The sequence below is a fragment of the Lontra canadensis genome, unplaced genomic scaffold (assembly GCF_010015895.1).
Source record: "Lontra canadensis isolate GAN:19392208 unplaced genomic scaffold, GSC_riverotter_1.0 scaffold62, whole genome shotgun sequence".
Lineage (NCBI taxonomy): Eukaryota > Metazoa > Chordata > Mammalia > Carnivora > Mustelidae > Lontra > Lontra canadensis.
This window is the reverse complement of record NW_022631056.1, coordinates 7,005,976-7,026,027: the sequence shown is the minus strand read 5'-3', so window position 1 is coordinate 7,026,027 and position 20,052 is coordinate 7,005,976. Positions and strand designations below refer to the sequence as shown.

Below are 20,052 nucleotides of genomic sequence, written 5' to 3'. Positions count from 1 at the left end.
AACAAAGCATGTCTTCTTCCAGCCCTACAAGTTCTCCAATTTGACAACTTTTTCTCCTTTCATTTCTTCTCACACATGGATAGCTCTTTTATGAACTTGTCTTTTTCCTGTCATAGCTTGTCAAATGCGTGTAACAATAGTTTTATTGTTATAGAATCGATAGATGCTGATGACTGTTTCCAACCTCTTCCAATACAGCTATATGTTTATTATTTATATGTCTGCCTTTTCAAGTTGTTGCAAGAACAGTCCTTCCACCGACCAAACCTCAGTAGCTTAACAGACCAAAATAAATAAATAAATAAATTAATTAATTAATAACAAAAGGTTTATCCTTATTCTTGGGACCCAAGCTGAAGAAGCAATCCATCCACCATTATAAATATTGGCAGGCACCGTACAAAGTTAGTAAACTTCAGCAGTTCCAATATCAGCAATTAATTGCTGTAACCGGTTATTACGTGTTATTTCTCCTTCAGCTTGCTCAGAACTCTTTATAAGGTCCCATAAATCACAAGGAGGCTAGAAAGAACAATTCTGTCATGGACCTAGAAGCTAGGAGAGCTATAATTATTTGGCTAGCAGCACCAGTGAATACCATATTGTCCTGTAGGGCATCACAAAATTAATAGGTTGCTAGTATTCTGTGAACCTGGTTGTCCTGTTATGTTTTGTGCATTTCTCTAGAATCTGTGCCTGTGAATAAGGAGAGCCTTTGGTGAGATGGCAACCCATCGGAGTGTATATTTATTATCAATGCGCTTTGTATATCTGTACTTGGTTTGGTCCACAATTATACATGATTAAGTTTGCTGTTTGAGTTTGCCATTTAAAAGATACTAGGATAAGCAACTTTTTGAGATTTAAGGTGCAAAATTCCTTTAAGAGGTTAACATACCCCTGCCACCATTTTGTGTTTAGGTCTCTTTGTCTGCTCTGGAGCCTATATACTCACCAGAGGATCCCTGGCTGCCTCTCGAACTTTGCATACTCAACTGCTAGATAATGTGCTGCACCTCCCGCTCAGGTTTTTTGAAACCAATCCCATAGGCCAGATCATCAACCGCTTCACCAAGGTCCGTAAAGCCACACCTTATTGAACAGCATACCTAAAAACGATGACTCGTATTTAGGACCTTGTAATAGTATTTATAAAATATATATATATCATCCTGAAAATATGGGTTATGTGTAGTATAGATTTCCTTGTTATTTTATTTCTAATTCTTGGAACATTTATTATTGATGTACAGCAGTACCACATCTCATACACATAATCAAAATAACCCCTGAAAATGGCTGAAAGGATCCAAAAAGCACGTGTGCTCTGGTGCCTACAACTCCAGTTCTTACATACATTTAGCTTGAGAATCACTGGTTTGGGGTGAGAAAGTAAAAAAAAAATAGAAGTCTATATGACGATAACTGAATTTTAAGCATTCTGCTTTTAAGAAAACTGTCAACTCACTTATGGTGAATGGGGGATGGGGGGGGCTTCCCAGAGTGTCTCTGCTTACCTACAGGGTTTTCCTCCTCATTTTCTATCAAACACTTAAAATTACACTGTCCAAAAGAAATAGTATGCAAGCCACATAAGTAATTTTAAATTTTCTGATGGTTGCAATAAATAAGTAAAAAAGAGACCACTGGAAATAATTAATTATAATAATATACTTTAACAGAGAATGTCTGAAACATTTTAAACTTGCTTAAAGTTGTTTAAAATTATTAACTAAATAGTTCACATTCTTTATTTCTACACAGTCTTCAAAAACTGATTTGTATTATTTATGGCACATTCTCAGTTTGCAGTAGCCACATTTCAAGTGCTCACTCAGTAGACACATATCGCTAGTGGTTCCTGAATAAGATAGTACAGACCCACAACCATAAAATATGCCAATATATTGTGTGGACACGTAAAAGATTTTTGGTGTGTATATGGGAGGAAGTGAGAATAAAACATGAAAATCTAAAAGAAAGTACCTAACATAATAAATGTGTGGTGGAATAATCTTGCTTCGTCATACCAATGTACATACTGTTTTTGAAAATGTATGGAAAACTAATTCTAGCATTTTTATCTCTCAGTGGACATTTGTCTGGGACCCTAATGAAAATATGTCACTTTTATACAGTAACATGTCAAATGGTTGGGTCTTAAACAGGTGAGAATATGGGAAGATGTGTTCTAAAGACAGGCAGGAAACTTCATATTTGTCATGAACTGAGTAGTTGTCCATGCCTCTACGTTGAGTATCTTCCTACTCCCTGGAATTTCTTAGGTCATGCCTTATGCCATAGATTTGACAACATAGATTTAAGTAATTTGTGAATTGATGCATGACCTTCCTGTGTTCTTCTTTCGTTCGTTGTCCACTTCCATCTTTCAGTTTCTAATTTTGCAGATGAGATTATTTTGTTTTTCTGCCTCTCAGCATGTTGACAGGATCCAGCTATCCAAAAGACCACTGAACATGTTCTCATTGGTTAAGAATGGCTCACTAGTATTTTACAGAGTAGTAAATAGTGGTTAGGCCAGTGCTCCTGAACACCTAGTTACTGGGGTTTGGACTCCATTTTTTAAATGTTTTTTAAGCAGAGTCTGACATTAGTCATATATACTAAGTGCTGCGTAGTTTTCATTGGGAAATCCAAATTGCTTGACCATGGGCATCTTGTTGCTAGAATAGTTACTATTACAACTTGTTAACTATTACAACTGACCACAAGGGAAAAATATACAAGGGTAGATTGGGGAGGAAAAAGACCATGTAGTTAGACTTATTCAATCATCAGATTGTCACATCTGAGAAATTTTCTTTTAAATTTTTACATTGAGTGATATATTTCTTCTTTCCTCATTTTAAATCATGAAAAGTTAAAAATAAAGTGACCTGATACCAATTTTTTCAGGACATGTTTATAATTGATACACGTTTCCATTACTACTTGCGGACCTGGGTGAACTGCACATTGGATGTTATTGGAACAGTTTTGGTCATTGGGGGAGCTTTACCACTCTTCATTCTTGGGGTTATTCCCTTGATGTTCCTCTATCTCACTATACAGGTAAGTACATGGATTTTTATGTGTGTTAATAACATAAGTTCACAGTCAGATTTCAGGTTCAGACCCACTTCGATGGCCCATTAGTTTATGTTCTCCAAAAAGCAGATTCCAAGAAAGAATTCCATATAGCAGAGAGTTCCTGGGGAATGCCTGTAGAAGATAAAGGAGAGGGAGCTGCAGAAGGCTGCGTGAGCCCTCCGACAAGGATGCAGGTCTGATGCTTGCGAGGGAGAGAAGAGGATTGGGTAGGAAACATCTTGGATTACAGGACAGTTTGATGAAAGATTTATTGCATGAATGGGAAGTCTACAATCAGTGTCACGCATTGGAGTGTCCCACGTGTTCCTGAAATGGGCCTGCTTTATGCACCCATAAGGGTGCTTTATAGCACCCCTGCCGTACTCAGTCATTGCCTGGAAGCCACCTGTGGGAAACATGGCCTCCATGCTCATAGAGTAGCGGATCCAGAGGGGCAGCGGCCGGGCCGTCAGTCAGCTGTGGCCCCTGCTGCAGTAGAATGGAATTGTGCATTTTTATGGCCACCACAGAATCTGTCTTATATTTACATTTTAGCAGAAAGTAACTTTTCCTGTAAATCCAAAAAAGAAACCAGTAACTGCCTTCTTGTCCCGTTATCCCCAATATCAGCAAAGGACTCCTAGAGGAACTAAATAGATCTCTCGTGATACGTATCTTTATATTCCAATTAAAATGCGGTCAACCACATTCGAAGGTTATATCACCAGGAGGCTACAGTGTAAAAGGAAATTTCTTAACACATATTTAATTTAAAAACAGAAGTATTTTGAGGCTCTTTACAGAAAAGGATGTGGTTCTTGTAGTTCGACGCTTTCCCAAAACTCAGGTTTTTAAAATTCATATTGGAGTTTAATCTTCCCAAACCAGAATGTTAATCATGTTCTCATTTCTACACCTATGCTATTATTATTCCACCTACTTCCTATGTTTTCCCTATTCTCTCTGCCTGACTGGATCTTACTTACCCTTCATGGCCTAGGTCATATTTCATTTCTGTTTGAACTGTTCTCTACCAAAATAGTGCAAAGAGCTCAGACTCATCCAGGTATTATGGATTTATTATACTGCTATTATTACAGGCTATTTTTTTTTTTAGACCACAAATTGTCTCGCCAATGAGATTGTAAGTCCTCCAGGGAAGACACTGTGTCTTAGAGCTAAAAGAAAAAAAATCTAGAATATGAGGGGTGGTATTGATAATCAATTATATCTGCTTAAAAAAAAAACAAACCCTCATATCACAAATGAAAATGTATGTGATGGTCTTGTGGTTGGTGAATTAGAATAGGATGACCAGGAGTGGAAATGAGTCTAGAAACCATATCTTGTTTGGGACACGGTATAGAGTGAGCCCTGAATATGAATTCAGGAGACTCAAATTCTAGTTGTTTCCTGACTCCTATGCTTGGCACATCACTTGTGTTTCCAGGCTTCCTTGCTTCCCCCTATTAAATAGGAGGTTTGCTTTATATCAGTGCTACTCAAAGGATGGTCCCTGGATCTGTGGGCCATACCCCAGACCTATTGAATCAGAATCTCTAATTGTACCTCTTTAGTTTTTTAAAAGATTTTATTTATTTGACAGAGAGGGAGATCACAAGTAGGCAGAGAGCCAGGCAAAGAGAGAGGGGAAGCAGGCTCCCTGCTGAGCAGAGAGCCCAATGCGGGGCTTGATCCCAGGACCCTGAGATCATGACCTGGGGCAAAGGCAGAGGCTTAATCCACTGAGCCACCCAGGCACCCCTGTACCTCTTTTTTTTTTTTTAAGTCACATTTTACAATGTCTGTGTCTGTTTATGTGTCTGTGTATTGTTGTTATTGTTAATCACATTTTTATAAAACTGGGAGGAAATAAAGAATCTATCAGGGTGAGGCCCAGAGTCAAAATTTCTTTATGACAATCTCTTTTAAGTCCCCTTGCAGTCCCAGAATGCCACAGTCTTCTGTGTTCTTCAGGGCACTTGCACAGAGTAGATCTCGTAGGCTGCAGCTTGACAGGTAGTTTCAAATAGGTTTTTGCTCAGCTTGCTCAAGGTTTTTACCAAAATGAGGACATTTTAATCAGGGATTTTATGTAAAACTCCAGATCCAAAGATTTCCTTGAAAAAAATTGCAGGATGTGGCAACTCTTGATTGGCGTTTCTAGTTTGTAGCAATTATCTGGGGCTGGTGAATGATGGTCCGGTTAACCTAGGGCATTCTCCCTCCAGCTCTCCAGTCTCCACTTATCTCAACCAGTCTCAACCAAATTAGAGGAGAAGTAGCCAGTAATACTTGTGTGGCTGCACTGGTAGGAGTTTTTCATCATCAACAACAACAAAATTTTCTCATGATGATATCTAGGAACAAAAATACTATTGTTGATACACTTGGTTGACTTCCTTCGTTTAATGGGTTAACGCCCTAGTCACATTGCCAACCTGTGATACAGAGCTTCTTCCATAGTCGGTCCTCAGTAATGGTTGTTTGAAAGGATTATCAAAGTGGAGATTTGCCCAATGCTGTTCTAGCCATCCTGTCCAGAATTGGGGCTTTCTACTGTTAGGGTGTAGTTGTTTCTTAAGGCTCCGGTAACAAATTTGGTAGCTTCAAACAACAAGAATTTTATTCTTTCACAGTTCTGGTAGCTAACAATCCAAAATCAAGGTATAGGCAGGGTTGGTTCTTTTCTGGATCCTTTGAGGGAACGTTGATTTCATGCTTCTCTCCTAACTGCAGCTGTCAGCAATCCTTGGCATTTTCCTTGGCGAATGTGTACATCCCTCCAATCTCATCTTCACATGGCTTTCCCCCTGTGTTTTTGTCTTCTCTTTTTCTGTCTCCTACAAGGACAGCCAGAACTGGATTTAGGACCCACCCTAAGTCTAGGATGATCTCATCTTGAGATCCTTAATGACAGCTGCAAAGATTCCATTTCCATATAAGGCCACATTCACAGGTGCTGGAGTTAAAACTTGAACTTCACTTTTTGGGTCACTCAAGTGTCTTGCCATTGGCAAACCATTGAAGCAATTTCTGCTACATCTTTCCAACTGCCTGTTTCTGTCTTCGGGTTAGAGATACTACGTGGCGAGTTCTCGGCAAATTCGACGGTTGGCAGGAGCTTCTCGGTCTCCCATCATTTCACACTTTAGTGAGACCTTATCAGGGGTGTCCACTATCCGGGCATTTGGACATGAACAGAGGTTCATCCAGCAAAACAAAGAGGTAGTGAATGAGAACTTGGTCTGCTTCTACAATAACGTAATTTCAAACAGGTGAGTCGTATCAGTATACCTAGTTCAAGACCAGTCTCTTTTTAGATGTCTTGTGCACTAACTTTTAAACAGAAAGAGAGTTTTGTAATGGCATTTCATCAGATTATTTTAAAAAAGAAGAAAGCCTTACATATTTCTAATACTTAATATACATTTGGATGTGAGGGCAATCTGGCTGCGACATCTGTCACCCCTTTGATTGCCAGGGTTGATTCGGCTGATCTGGCTGGCTAGGCGGGTGTCCCCTTCCTCCCTCACCGCTCCATGTGCATCCCTCCCGAAGCTGCGCGCTTGGTAGAAGAGGATGACCTTCCCCGATAGAGGAGAGGACCATTCTTCGGTCAAGGGTATACGAGTAGCTGCACTCCCCTGCTAGAACCTCCAAACAAGCTCTCAAGGTTCATAATATACATTTAAGTGAAAGTGCATCTATTTATATTCAAATGAAAAGTACATACTACTTTACATGAAAATAAGGTCCCAAGCTTTTGCTTTTGTTTTTTTTTTTAAGATTTTATTTATTTATTTGACAGAGAAATCACAAGTAGGCAGAGAGGCAGGCAGAGAGAGGGAAGCAGACTCCCTGCTGAACAGAGAGCCCAGTGCGGGCCTCTATCCCAAGACACTGAGATCATGACCTGAGCTGAAGGCAGAGGCCCAACACACCTAGCCACCCAGGCGCCTTTTTGTTTGTTTGTTTGTTTGTTTGTTTTTAAGATTTATTTATTTGAGAGAGAGAGAGAGAGAGAAAGACAGCAAGCAAGGAGAGGGGCAGAAGGTAAAAATCTTCAAGCAGATTCCCCACTGAGCATGGAGCCCGATGCAGGGGCTCAATCCCATGACCCATGAGATCATGACCTGGGCTGAAACCAAGAGTTGGAGGCTTAACTGACTGAGCTACCCAGGCACCTCAGGTCTCAAGTTTTTGAAGGTTATATAGGATACTATTGGAATTACTAATAATATGACTCTGTGTTATATTTTGTATTTGTAGAATATATTTTATTTTCATACAATAATTTATATTTTAAATTTATCATTTCAGGGGCGCCTGGGTGGCTCAGTGGGTTAAAGCCTCTGCCTTCGGCTCAGGTCATGATCCCAGGGTCCTGGGATCGAGCCCTGCATCGCATCGGGCTCTCTGCTCAGCAGGGAGCCTGCTTCCTCCTCTCTCTCTCTGCCTGCCTCTCTGCCTACTTGTAATCTCTGTCAAATAAAAAAAAAAAAATTATCATTTCACATAAAGGAGAAAAAAGAAATATTAAATGGTACCTGGGCACATTTTTAACTTTTGGAGACTAATTTTATCATGTAAGAAAGGGCAGGTAATCCAAAAGGTGATTGATTTTCTGAGAGGATTTTAAAATATGATGCAGCATAACTGGTGTTTTTTTTTTTTTTTTGAGTTTTAATTCTGTTTAAGTTTTAAAGCAAAGTTCTGTAAAAGTAAAGTGTGTTTTTATGCAGAGGAATCCTTTAGTCTTTTGTCACTGCAGTGATCCTGTTGTGATTGGGTTGTAAGTATGTGAGGAAAAAAGTAAGCGGCCATCGATGTTTACATTTTCATGTCCCAGGAGAGATTTCACAGCAAGTGTACCAAAACCTTTGCATTTCAGCTGAGGAATATTTTCCATTATCACAGGTGGCTGTCTGTCAGACTGGAATTCCTTGGCAACTTAATGGTATTCTTTGCAGCCCTGCTCGCTGTGCTGGCTGGCAAGTCTATAGATTCAGCAATAGTTGGTTTGTCCATATCCTATGCCCTAAATGTAAGTAATAATGACTTTGTGGTATGTGATATGTTTATAATCCAGCTAATTAAACTCTCCTCTCCTTTGCCTGTCTGAATTATAGATCGTATTAGCTAAGTAATGAGAGGCCCTGGAGGCTCATTTCTTCCTCTGTAGTAGGAAGCTGGCTCAGCAATTCCAAGTTAGCTCACAAAAAGAACAGACTAAGTGCTAGAAGCCTCGGAAACGCCTGGGGTGGCATAGTTACCTAGAAGTTTCCTGTTCTCATAGCCTTATAGATTTATACAGTGTGACCGTTGTAAGCCTCTCTGCGCCGTGGCCCGTGCTTCCAGTTTGCCCAGCCTAACCGAGGAGATAATACAGACTCTGGGGAGAACATATGCTCTGCTTCTTCTATGCTTAAAAGTTTTTCCCGGATAACCCCTGTTTTGTATTATGCTGAAAAGTACTAGTTGTTTCAGTGTGTTCATGCCCTCGTTGTAAATAGAATATTCCCTAAACTACTAAATATACTTATACATTATTTAAACGATAAGTCTAGATGATTTGAGTACTTACCCTTCATCACTTATCCAAAACGTTTAAGGCAAGTTGCATTTCAGAATTCGGAACTTGGGCTTGTAGAAAGGAAATATGATATACATACCATAGTCAAGGTCTAGGGCAGAATCCCACAATCAGACTACTTGTTCTGCAGTGAAATATTTGGGTATTTTACCCTAAGTGTGTTAAGTAAAGACTTCAAAGAGCCCCATATTAGTTTTCAAGTCAGGTTGGCCATCAAATTATTTGGCACCAAATTTGAGAAAACACTGAATTGGCAGAGTTTTTTGACTTTTAGAGTTAGGCTTGGATTACAACCTATATTTGTGGATATGGTAAGAAGAAAGTAGAGTTAAAAAAAGAAAGAAAGAAAGGAAAAGGGGAGACAAGAGTGGTCAAAACTTAGGAGAATCCTCCTTCCGATAAAAGATAGTGAGGAATGCCAGAGGTAATACTGTGCGCAACTCTTTTCTCACGGGGTGTACATTTCTTTCTTTTTTATATATTTTATTTATTTATTTATTTGAGAGAGAAAGAGTGAAAAAGAGAAAGCACAAGAGGGGGGGAGAATCGGAGAGAGAAGCAGACTCCATGCTGAGCGGGGAGCCCCATGCGGGACTCGATTCTGGGACTCCAGGATCGTGACCTGCGCCTAAAGCAGATGCTTAACCACCTGAGCCACCGAGGCGCTCCGGGGTGTACATTTCTTGAAATAGATTCATCAATATTCATCATTCCTTACACCCAAGTAGGGACTCCTTCAACATATGCTGAACTATTTCTTATGCCAAAAAACCATTATTTATGATATGAATGATTTTAATATACTTAAACACTTGTGTGTTTATGTGTAAATATGCTTACTTCTAAAGTTATTGAATAATCAGAAGAGATAAAATATATGAAAATGATGGAAAGTGAAACTTCATGAAGTATTATTCATATTATGTAAAAAACTAAAGAACCATTCATGAAGCTTGGGTTTTTTTCCTCCAGATTACTCAGTCTCTGAATTTTTGGGTGAGGAAAGCTTGTGAAATTGAAACCAATGCAGTTTCCATTGAAAGAGTTTGTGAATATGAAAATATGGATAAAGAGGTAAGCAGTCCCAAATAACCAATAAGTAGATGCAGGATTAAGACATTTTAATGCACCTTAAATTGACATTTAAAAAAATAAGTTTTAAACACAACCTGCTTTTCCAAATTCATGTTGTAATACTCAGCATTTCAATGAAATTAAAACCCAATCTACTGTTAAATACACCATTATTTTATATATCACTAAAATAGAAAAAATACCAGTTAACTGAATTGCAGTAGTATACAAATTATAGGATATGTTATATTATAGAGATGAAATATGAGTGCCTGTTCTTAGAAGGCGCAATGATTTGTCCTCTACCAAAGTAGAGTAAAATATGCAACTTACGATTATAACTGTGAGGATTGTACATTGTGAAACGTGTCTTACTATAATCATCTCATAATGGAAGTCTGTGCAATTTTTAAATTAACTACATTTTTGTTGTTTATTCTTTGTGTTCCATTTACTCATCATTAACATCTCTGTGGATGGAAAGGAGGAGGAGAATACATCAGTCTGTTTTGTTCCTTTTAATTAATTATAATTAGAAAGGAGAAGGATTACACTATTGACAGAGTATAATATTTGAGTTACTTGCGTATGTTACTCATCTCGGTTACTTCTGCCTCCCAGTTCCATGAATTAACAAGGCAGGTGTTAAAGTTGACTTGAATTTCTGTATCTTCTTCAAACCACCTATAAAGGTATCTAAATCATGAAATGTTCCTCTTTCACTCATGACTCTCAGGAAGAGGTGTCCCTCCTTCAAAGAGAAAACCAGAGTTTCCTCTTAAATTTTTGGTAGTATCTGTTCATGTCTTCTGTCAAACGTTGCTCCATTAACCACTTCCTTTCATTTCTACATCTCAGCACCCTGACCCCCTTGCCTCTCTCAACCTATAAACATGCTTAAATATTATCTGCATCTTCCAACTCTTCCCTAAATTTTGAATCCCCCCACCCTAGTTTCTTCCCCAGGTCTTACCTTCCTTTTTCACACAAATTTCATGGAAGATTAACCTACCTTCACCATTTCCAATTATCAACATTCAGTTTGCTCAATCTATTGCCATGTGATGACCACTGTATAACTTTATTGTTTTATATACCTTGTATAACTTTATTGTTTTATATACCTTCTAATTTTTTGTATATATACTTTTGTGTATAAACTTCTTATTTATGTATGTATAAATTTATAATATATATTCTTTTCATATTAAAAAACCACATACACCCACACATTTAAAAAAATCATCTTTATGTAATTTGATGCAGGTGTGACGAGTATTGTTATAAAAGCTTTTACGTGGAAGAAGTCAGTTGTTCAGTTAATTCTGTTTATCTTTCTGGAACCCCATTTCTCTGCACCTTTTTGCAGAAGAATTCTCTGGAATTGCCTATATGTCTTTCATTCTATTTTGGACTCTGGCCAAACAGGCTTTAAATCCCACCACTCCACTGAACCTGCCTTTGTCAAGATCACCAGTGGTCTCCTGTCAGTCATCACTTGACCTAATCCATCTTCTGACACCAGTGATCACCCCCCCTCACGCTTCCTCTCGCTGCCCAAACACCACACTCTCTGCCTCCAGCTGTTCCTTCAGTGTCTCAGGCAGGCCCCTGTCTTAGGACCTCAGCATGTATAGTTAGTTGTCTGCCTGGAAAGCGCTTCAGCCCGTATCCACAGGGCTTGTTCCCATATACTGTCCAACCAAGAGTTCTCTATCCACCCTACTTAAAATTACACCGCCATCTTCTGAAGCTTTATCACTATCTGACATTCTACATATGCTGTATGGTTCTTTCTGTCTCTCTCTGGCATCCTGTATGCTGTGTAAGGACAAGAATTTTTATCTGTTTTGCTCACGAATTAATCCCATCAGCTAAAGTACTGACTAGCATAGGAAATAGTATTTGGGCAATGAATGAATGACAAACAGTCCTCTTCTCAGCTAAAATTTCAAAAAGGTTACCTTCAGCGACTTTGTAGTTAGAAAATTCTTCCTTTTTTTTTTTTTTTTTTTTTTTAGAGATTTTGTTTATTTATTTGACAGAGAGAGAAAGGGAACATAAGCAGGGAGAGTGGGAGAAGGAGAAGCAGACACCCTGCTGAGCAGGGAGCCCAGTGCAGAGCTCCATCCCAGGACCCTGGGATCATGACCTGAGCTAAAGGCAGCTGCTTCACCGACTGAGCCACCCAGGCGCCCCTAGAAGATTCTTTTTAATAACTGTATAGGAGATGGAAAGCCTTGTTACCTCCAAAAACTTTTTAAAATTTTTTTTTATTTTAAAGATTTTATTTATTTATTTGAGAGAGAATCAGAGAGAGTGAAAGAGGGGGAAAGGTCAGTGGGAGAAGCAGATTCCCCACTGAGGAGGGAGCCTGACATGGGACTCGATCCTGGGACTCCAGGATCGGGACCTGAGCCGAAGGCAGACGCCCAACCAATTGAGTCACCCAGGTGTCCCCAAAAACATTTCTAAGCTTTTCTTGTAACTACATGAGAAGTTTTGTGTTGGTAATATTTAAAACTATTTTCAGGAGATCGTAATATCCATGGATGTTTTCTATCACTTTTATTTATATGCAGGATAATTATTTTTTGGAGGGAAACGTGATTTCCCTCCTTGTGATTATTATAATATTTCTTTGTTTTAAGGCACCCTGGATAATGTCTAAAAGGCCTCCATCACAATGGCCCGAGAAAGGGATAGTGGAATTTATTAATTACCAGGCTCAATACCGAGATGATCTTGGTTTAGCATTACGAGATATCACTTTCCAGACTCATGGTGAAGAGAAGGTACCATATATATTTCATAAGTTTCACTTTCTCTTTTGTCTGAATTCATTCATTGTTAAGGTCTAACTATGATATGGTATTGAATATAATATGGTCTTTGTTCAAATTTCATATAAAAGTAATAAACTCATGTCATTGGTATATACAGAGCAAGTTTTTCCTCTTTAAAAACAAAAGTTGTTTTTAAATTGTGCATACTGTATTATGAAACATAATTTTAGCATACTTTTTTTTTTTAAGATTTTATTTATTTGACAGACAGAGATCACAAGTAGGCAGAGCGGCAGGCATAGAGAGAGGAGAGAGGAGCAGAGAGCCCAATGTGGGGCTTGATCCCAGGACCCTGAGATCATGACCTGAGCCGAAGGCAGAGGCTTTAACCCACTGAGCCACCCAGGCACCCCATAATTTTAGCATACTTTTTTCAGCTTTATTGAGTTATAATTAACAAGTAAATATTGTATATATTTAAAGTATACAACATGATGGTGGGATATATATACATATATAGAGAGAGTAATGATTATCACAATCAATTAACACATCCATCACCTCACATAGTTATAAGGTTTTTGTTTTTGTTTTGTTTTGATTTTTTTGGATGTGGTAGGAACACCTAAGATCTACTATCTCAGCAAATTTCAAGTATACAATACATAACTATTAACTGTAATCATCTCACTTTAGATCCCCAGAACACATTCTTCTTATTCATCTGAGAATTCATGCCCTTTGACCTATATCTTCCCATTTTCCCCACCTTCAGTCCCTGGTAACACTGTTTACTCTGTGGTACTATGGGTTTGGCTTTTTTAGATTCCAAATATAAGGAAGTTCGTATAGTATTTACCTTTCTCCCTCTGGCTTATTCCATTTAGCATGATGTCCACCAGGTCCATCTGTGTTGGCACAAATGGCAGGATTTCCATCCTTTTTATGGCTGAATTATTCCAGTGTATATGTATATGTGTATATATATACACGTTTTCATTATCCATTCTATGGACAGACACTTTGGTGTCCTGGCTATTGTGAATATGAACACAGGAGTGCAGATTTCTAATTTCGTTTCCTTTGGATATATACCCAGTAGTATACTTTATTTTTACTTCCTTCTATTATGTAAAGAGCAGTAAGAAGATAGTAAAATTAAGTTACCCAAAATATAGCAAATCCATAGGAGAGAATATTTATGCAGTTCTCGACACCATGTTTTCCAGGATTATTAGTGAAAAGGGAAAATACTTGAGATTTAATTTGGTTAATAAAAACTATATTCAAGGGCGCCTGGGTGGCTCAGTGGGTTAAGCCTCTGCCTTCGGCTCAGGTCATGATCTCAGGGTCCTGGGATCGAGGCCCGCATCGGGCTCTCTGCTCAGCGGGGAGCCTGCCTCCTCCTCTTTCTCTCTATGCCTGCCTCTCTGCATACTTGTGATCTCTCTCTCTCTGTTTCAAATAAATAAATAAAATCTTAAAAAAAAAAAAAAACTATATTCAAAACTGTTGATAGTATACCAATTTTCTGTTTTAAAATAGCAGACGGGTATACTACATTAGCAAAAATCCTAGAAAACAGTTGTAAAACATAAATTGTGGTTCTTTTCAGGTGACAGGTTTATAAATAATTTCTACTACTATAGTTTTTCCTGCATTTTTCAAACTGTTTTATGAAAAAATATTATTTCCTTAGAAAGATTTTACAAGTGAAAAAAAGTAAAAAATGAAGAAAAAAATTGACAATAATGTCCCACTTTTTCTTTTTCAGAGACCTGACTTTTATAACCCCAAGCATCTCTTTTTTCTAACTGTCTAAACCATGTCCACCGCAGGAGCATCAAGAACAAAAAATGTCTTTGGAACAAAGGAAGTCATTGTAGAATTTTGATGATCCCAATTAATTCAACAGAATCTGATATTTCTAGTATAGTGGGTCAGGTTTAAGATTTAAGATCTTTTATCAGGGCAAACCAACCTCCTTAATGTTTTCTTGGCTTAATGTTCCCATTAAAACCAAGATACAAATCAACACCAAGAGGGATTGCTTGATTTATCTATTTTTTAAGATTTTATTTATTTATTTGACACAGAGAAGAGAGCACAAGCAGGCAGAGGAGCAGGCAGAGGTAGAGGGAGAGGCAGGCTCCCAGCTGAGCAGGGAGCCCAATATGGGGCTCCATTCCAGGACCCTGGGATCATGACCTGAGCCAAAGGCAGACATTTAACTGAGACACACAGATTCCCCTCTAGGGATTGCTTTAGTCTTTGTGGTGAAAGGACTGTGTACAGTCACTTGATGTTTATGTCAGGTTGATTATCTTGTCCAGGAATCCAAGATCTCAGATGTTACCCATAGCCATCCTCAATAGTTCTAATGCCAGAGTTGTTTTGATAAACCAAGGAAATCTGCAAGCATTCCTTTGGGTTTTCTGTCCTTCTGGCAAAGGGTTCCTGTCCCCTTTGTTGTTTGTTAGTTTGTTTTATCTGCGGAAGAGTGGGTAGAGAAGCCTCATTTTGAAAGTCCCAAGAAAACTACCCCATTATCAGAGTCATCTTTGGCCACACTCTGAAGAGCTAGTCCCAGGATGGTTCAGGGGTTGTCTGCTCTTCCTGCGACTGCTGGTGTGCTCTAGTTAGGTGGTTATTAAATTACTCAAAAGTAGAGAAAACCTATATATTACCCCAGGCTTTTCCACTGAGTAATGAGTATTTGGATAAAGACTATACCTTAGAAGTCACATTACATCTTCCATGTCAGGCAGTGTTACTCTGTTAGGCAAAATTAAATCCCGCTGAGCCAACACCTAATGTACTTGTTGTCAGTACAAAAAGGCCCCAGTCCCTTACCAAAAGCACAGTGCAAACTGTTTATGATCATTTCATTACAGATTGGAATTGTGGGACGGACTGGAGCAGGCAAATCAACACTTTCAAATTGTCTGTTTAGAACTGTGGAAAGATCAGGAGGCAAAATTATTATCGATGGCATTGACATATCAACTATTGGACTTCACGACCTTCGGGGCAAACTTAATATTATTCCACAGGTAAAGCCTATTTTGTCAGTAGATTTTCTTTTAACTCCCTTTAGGTGATCTTCTTCTTTCCCTTCTTCTTCTTCTACTGCTGCTGCTGTTGCTGCTTCTTCTTCTTTTTCTTTTTTTAAAGTGTGTTCCTTCCAAGTGTCTAAATTCATTTTTAGAAGCCAGTGCATTTAAATGTGTTATGAAAAATCACTACATAACTAAATCCTATTAAACACTCTTACTCTAAAACATTTTTCCTAAAAGCATTTATCCATTTGAAAAACTGGTATGTTGCTTTACAAGTTTCCTTCATAATAGTAAATGCAAATAATAAAATTTGAATGAAGAGATCAGACTGAAATGCATTGCTGTTTTTTGGAAGAAAAAAAATTACTAGGGTGCCTGGGTGGCTCAGTGGGTTTAAGCCTCTACCTTCAGCTCAGGTCATGATCTGTGGGTCCTGGGATCAAGTCCCACGTTGGGTTCTCTGCTCAGCGGGGACCCTGCTTCCCACTCTCTCACTGCCTGCATCTGCCTACTTGTGATCTCTGTTTGTCAAATAATATTTTTTTTAATATTTAAAAAAAAATTACTGAGGCTTTTGCCTAATTGGTAGAGTGAGTGTAAAATTTTGCCTCTTTGATTTGAAGTTTAAAAACATTTAAAAAGATGAAAAGAACAATATTTTAGTTAGATAATTTTTTAAGTCCTTTGATTTGTCTGTCTGTGCCATCAAAGGAACGTTATCATTAACAAATATGCAAATTGGCTCAAGAACATGCATCTACAGTCAAAGATGAGTTATTCAGTTGAGTTTGAGAGATTTAAGCTGAGTATTTTTGTTTTAGCTGATTTTTGTTTTAGAGATTAAGCTATCTTTGTATTACCTTCTAATAAAAAGCTTAAAATACAATCTCTTTTTCATATTGTTTAGACATATACTCATATTCATGAATTTACTTCAAAAGCAAATTTGAAGGGAATTCAGGCAGAGAAAAACATTTAATGAAGAAAAGAGAGTCATTCCTTTCTTATAAATAAATACAGGGGAGTAAAATACAGTTTCACCAGGCATGTTGGTATATTGCAACGAGCGTGACTTGTCCTGTTCAAATTCTGCTCAACCATTCACTGTCTGTGTGGCTTTCAACAAGAGCTCTTTGAACCCTTCACCTCAGTCTCTGTGAAATGGGGATAATGACTTCCATCGTTTTGAGTTGCTATGCTGATTGATAATATTATATCCATACTGTAATTTGCATTTATTCTATATCTTTGACTAAATGGCAGCTATCATCATCATTATTATTGTGGCTGATGTTGACATTGTTCATGAGAAGGTGAAAGATGATGAAATTTATAATGATTTAATCTCATTTACAGCTTATCCTGATTTTCTTCTCTTTTATTTTCAATATAAAATGAATTTTATAACTATTTAGGTTTGATCATTTTGTTTTTTCTTTACTTTCTGAATCTGATTTTTTTTTTTTTTTAAATGTGCTTGTGCCTCATGTGAAAGTAAGATTACTGGTGATGGTTTTATTCTCTAGGATCCTGTTTTATTTTCTGGTACCCTTCAAATGAACCTGGATCCCCTAGACAAGTATTCTGATAGCGAGCTGTGGGAGGTGCTGGAACTGTGTCACTTAAAAGACTTTGTGCAGTCCCTTCCCAAGAAGCTGCTGCATGAGATTTCAGAGGGAGGTGAAAACCTCAGGTAAGCTGCTAAGAACAAAGCTTGGCCAACTTACACACTCCAAGGCTCCCTAGAAACTTTGAGTTAGCGTTAAAGGGAAGTCATGCCTGAGTCACCAAGGATCGCCTTTGGTCTGATGAAAGCACACGATTGCTCAAGGAATATAATGGTAACCACTGGCTGGGATACCACTGGTGAAGGAAAGAAAGGGGAAAAAAGGAACAATCTGGTATGAAAAGTTACTATTTAATTGACTCTTCTTTTGTAAAGACTCCTATTTGAATAGCTTTCTTCCTTAAAAAGGTTGTTAGGGGCTCCTTTTTCCTTCGTAGCTGCTTGATACCCAATGGTAGCTCCTTTCACATGATCAGAGACCAACGGAAAGTGAGCTCCAGCCCTCCACTGCACGACTCGGTCTCTCTGATGCTCGCCCTACCTCACTCTTTCTGCCACAGGGACCTCCTTGCTGTTGTTCCCTGAATATACCAGGCCAGCTCTTGCCTGCCTCAGGGATTTTGCATCTGCTGCTCCCTTTGCCAAGAACAAGTTTCCACTGGAAATCTGCATGGCTCACTCTCCCCTTCCTAAGGGTCTTGAATTAAAAGGCTGTGCCTCCAGTCCAATGAGGTTATTCTGGCAGGCCCATCTGACATGTCTACCCCAGGCCCACACTCTATACCTCCCCTTCTGTGTGCTTGAATTCTTCTCACTGTGCATTTTACTCATGTATCATGTTTATTTCTTTTCTGTCCTCCCACGAGAATGTAAACTCTGCGTAGAGATTTTTGTCTCTTTTGACAAAATAAGTGTTTCTTGAATAAAAGAATGAATGTGTGGCTGAGAAAGAGAGGGAGTAGTGATATAATTGGAATTTTAGAACAGAAAATGTGTAACCATGAAGTCCACTATTGAAATTATTTTACTTTTTTTTTTTTCCAACAGCGTTGGACAAAGGCAGCTTGTCTGTCTTGCTCGTGCTTTGCTTCGAAAAACAAAAATCCTCATTTTGGATGAGGCAACAGCCTCCATTGATTTTGAGACTGATACCTTGGTGCAGACCACGATCAGGAAAGAGTTCTCCGACTGTACCATCCTGACAATTGCTCATAGACTGCACTCTATCCTTGATTCAGATAGGTACGCTTTACTTGTTTTTCAGAAATAAAACATATCTATCTATCTCTACAGAGTTAGCCACTGATTATACCAAACATACTAATTGCCGCTCATAAAGGATTGTATCCATGCTGAGAGATACAAAATTTTCCTTAAGAGTAGGAAACATATTTTTCAAACAATTAAAAGAATACATTCATGCCAAAAGAATATTTTGAAAACGGATATACTTCTTGAGTTCAGTGGTACCCGTATTTGATAGTGACATAACTCACACAGTAAACTACATTTTACATTAGCAAGAAAACAAAAAGGGGTAAACCAGGAAATTGACTAAAGGTTCCTAACTGGATTCTTTTCGCATTGCAGGGTACTTGTTCTAGACTCTGGAAGGATTACGGAATTTGAAACACCGCAGAATTTGATATGCCAGAAAGGACTTTTCTTTGAAATGCTAACAGAAGCTGGAATAACACAAGACTCAGTGAAAAAATAATAAATACTTTTGGCTATAATAGATTGATTATACTGAATACAAAATAGATTAGTATTTTTAAAAATAGCAATGGGGGGAACTGCACAAAGGCAGGCCCCCAGCTGCATGTTGGCATAAATACCAAAAAGCATCAGCGTTCCAGCTATCCTGGGATGCACCCAACCTTCTCTCTTCCACTCGTGCTTCTGGAGTGTCTGCTTTCTCCACATTGCCCAAAGTGCTACATGCCACGTATCCTTTAAGTCTCTGACTTCGTTCATGAGTCACCTTCTCTGTGAAGTGTCCCTTGATTTCCTCCCTGCTCTTTGATCTGATCTAGTCCCTCTCTGTAGTCTCACCAACCCCATGTGCCTACTGGTGTCATGGCAGGGACCATGTTCTATTTTAATTATTTTAGTCTGTCTTCCCACTAAAGCTACTTGAAGGCAAGTACCCAATGTCAGTCATCTTTATATGTTGGGTTTCTAGCATAGTTATTTTCATCTAGTTGATACCTGAGCAATGTTTGAAGAATTAATGACTTGGCATTTTCGAGTAATATAATGCAGGTATTTATAGACAGATGTGATGTGTGTTGAGCTGCTGTACAGTGTATAAAATGATGGGGGAATCACAGAAAAAATATTAGGAGTTATTCAGTCACTTTTTAGAAATAGTAACTATATATTAACTGTATTTTATGGTGTACTTTATTTTAAAATAATATTTTATAATATTTCTTACTATTGATTTTGAGTAAAAACAGTACTTTCTATGCAACATTATTTTTTTGGCTGGATTAACCTCAGTGACTTCGGAATCAGATAGTATACATTCACAAGAAGATTGTTTTCTTGTAATACTAATCATGTTTTGAAGGACTTTTTAACTTAGTAGTTTTATTGTAATAGCAGCAATATTATTTCTTGAATTGCCCTTTAGATTTGAAGCATTCAAATTTTAATGGTATTTTCCTTCTAAGGTGATTTTAATAAAATATTTTAACATGTTCTTGAAGACCTACCAACTATTTATTTACCTTTTCTCCTTCTATGCAAAACCATGTACAACCTAGCTTCATTCCCTACAGGTATTTTCGAAAAGTTGCCTTAAGTTATAAAACACTATATTATCTAAAATCTCCTCCCATTAGAATGTAAGCCACTAGAAGTGTTATCCTGTCT

At 38.1% G+C, this 20,052-nt stretch overlaps 1 protein-coding gene across 5 annotated transcripts in view; it reads left to right on the top strand.

Annotated features, from left to right (window-relative positions):
• Positions 1-19,879, top strand: part of LOC116879649 (multidrug resistance-associated protein 1-like) — a 90,615-nt gene extending 70,736 nt beyond the window's left edge. For 4 of the 5 annotated variants that reach the window (XM_032878026.1, XM_032878024.1, XM_032878023.1 and 1 more), the window contains 10 exons: positions 922-1,076; positions 2,917-3,072; positions 6,169-6,368; positions 8,011-8,137; positions 9,659-9,760; positions 12,412-12,555; positions 15,441-15,599; positions 17,132-17,298; positions 18,220-18,414; positions 18,763-19,879. In XM_032878026.1, coding sequence (XP_032733917.1) covers positions 922-1,076; positions 2,917-3,072; positions 6,169-6,368; positions 8,011-8,137; positions 9,659-9,760; positions 12,412-12,555; positions 15,441-15,599; positions 17,132-17,298; positions 18,220-18,414; positions 18,763-18,889 — 1,532 coding nt within the window. In that variant the 3' untranslated portion in view covers positions 18,890-19,879. The remainder of the gene's footprint in view (positions 1-921; positions 1,077-2,916; positions 3,073-6,168; positions 6,369-8,010; positions 8,138-9,658; positions 9,761-12,411; positions 12,556-15,440; positions 15,600-17,131; positions 17,299-18,219; positions 18,415-18,762) is intronic. The other variant, XM_032878027.1, reaches the window with a different exon arrangement.
• The last annotated feature ends 173 nt before the right edge of the window (positions 19,880-20,052 follow it).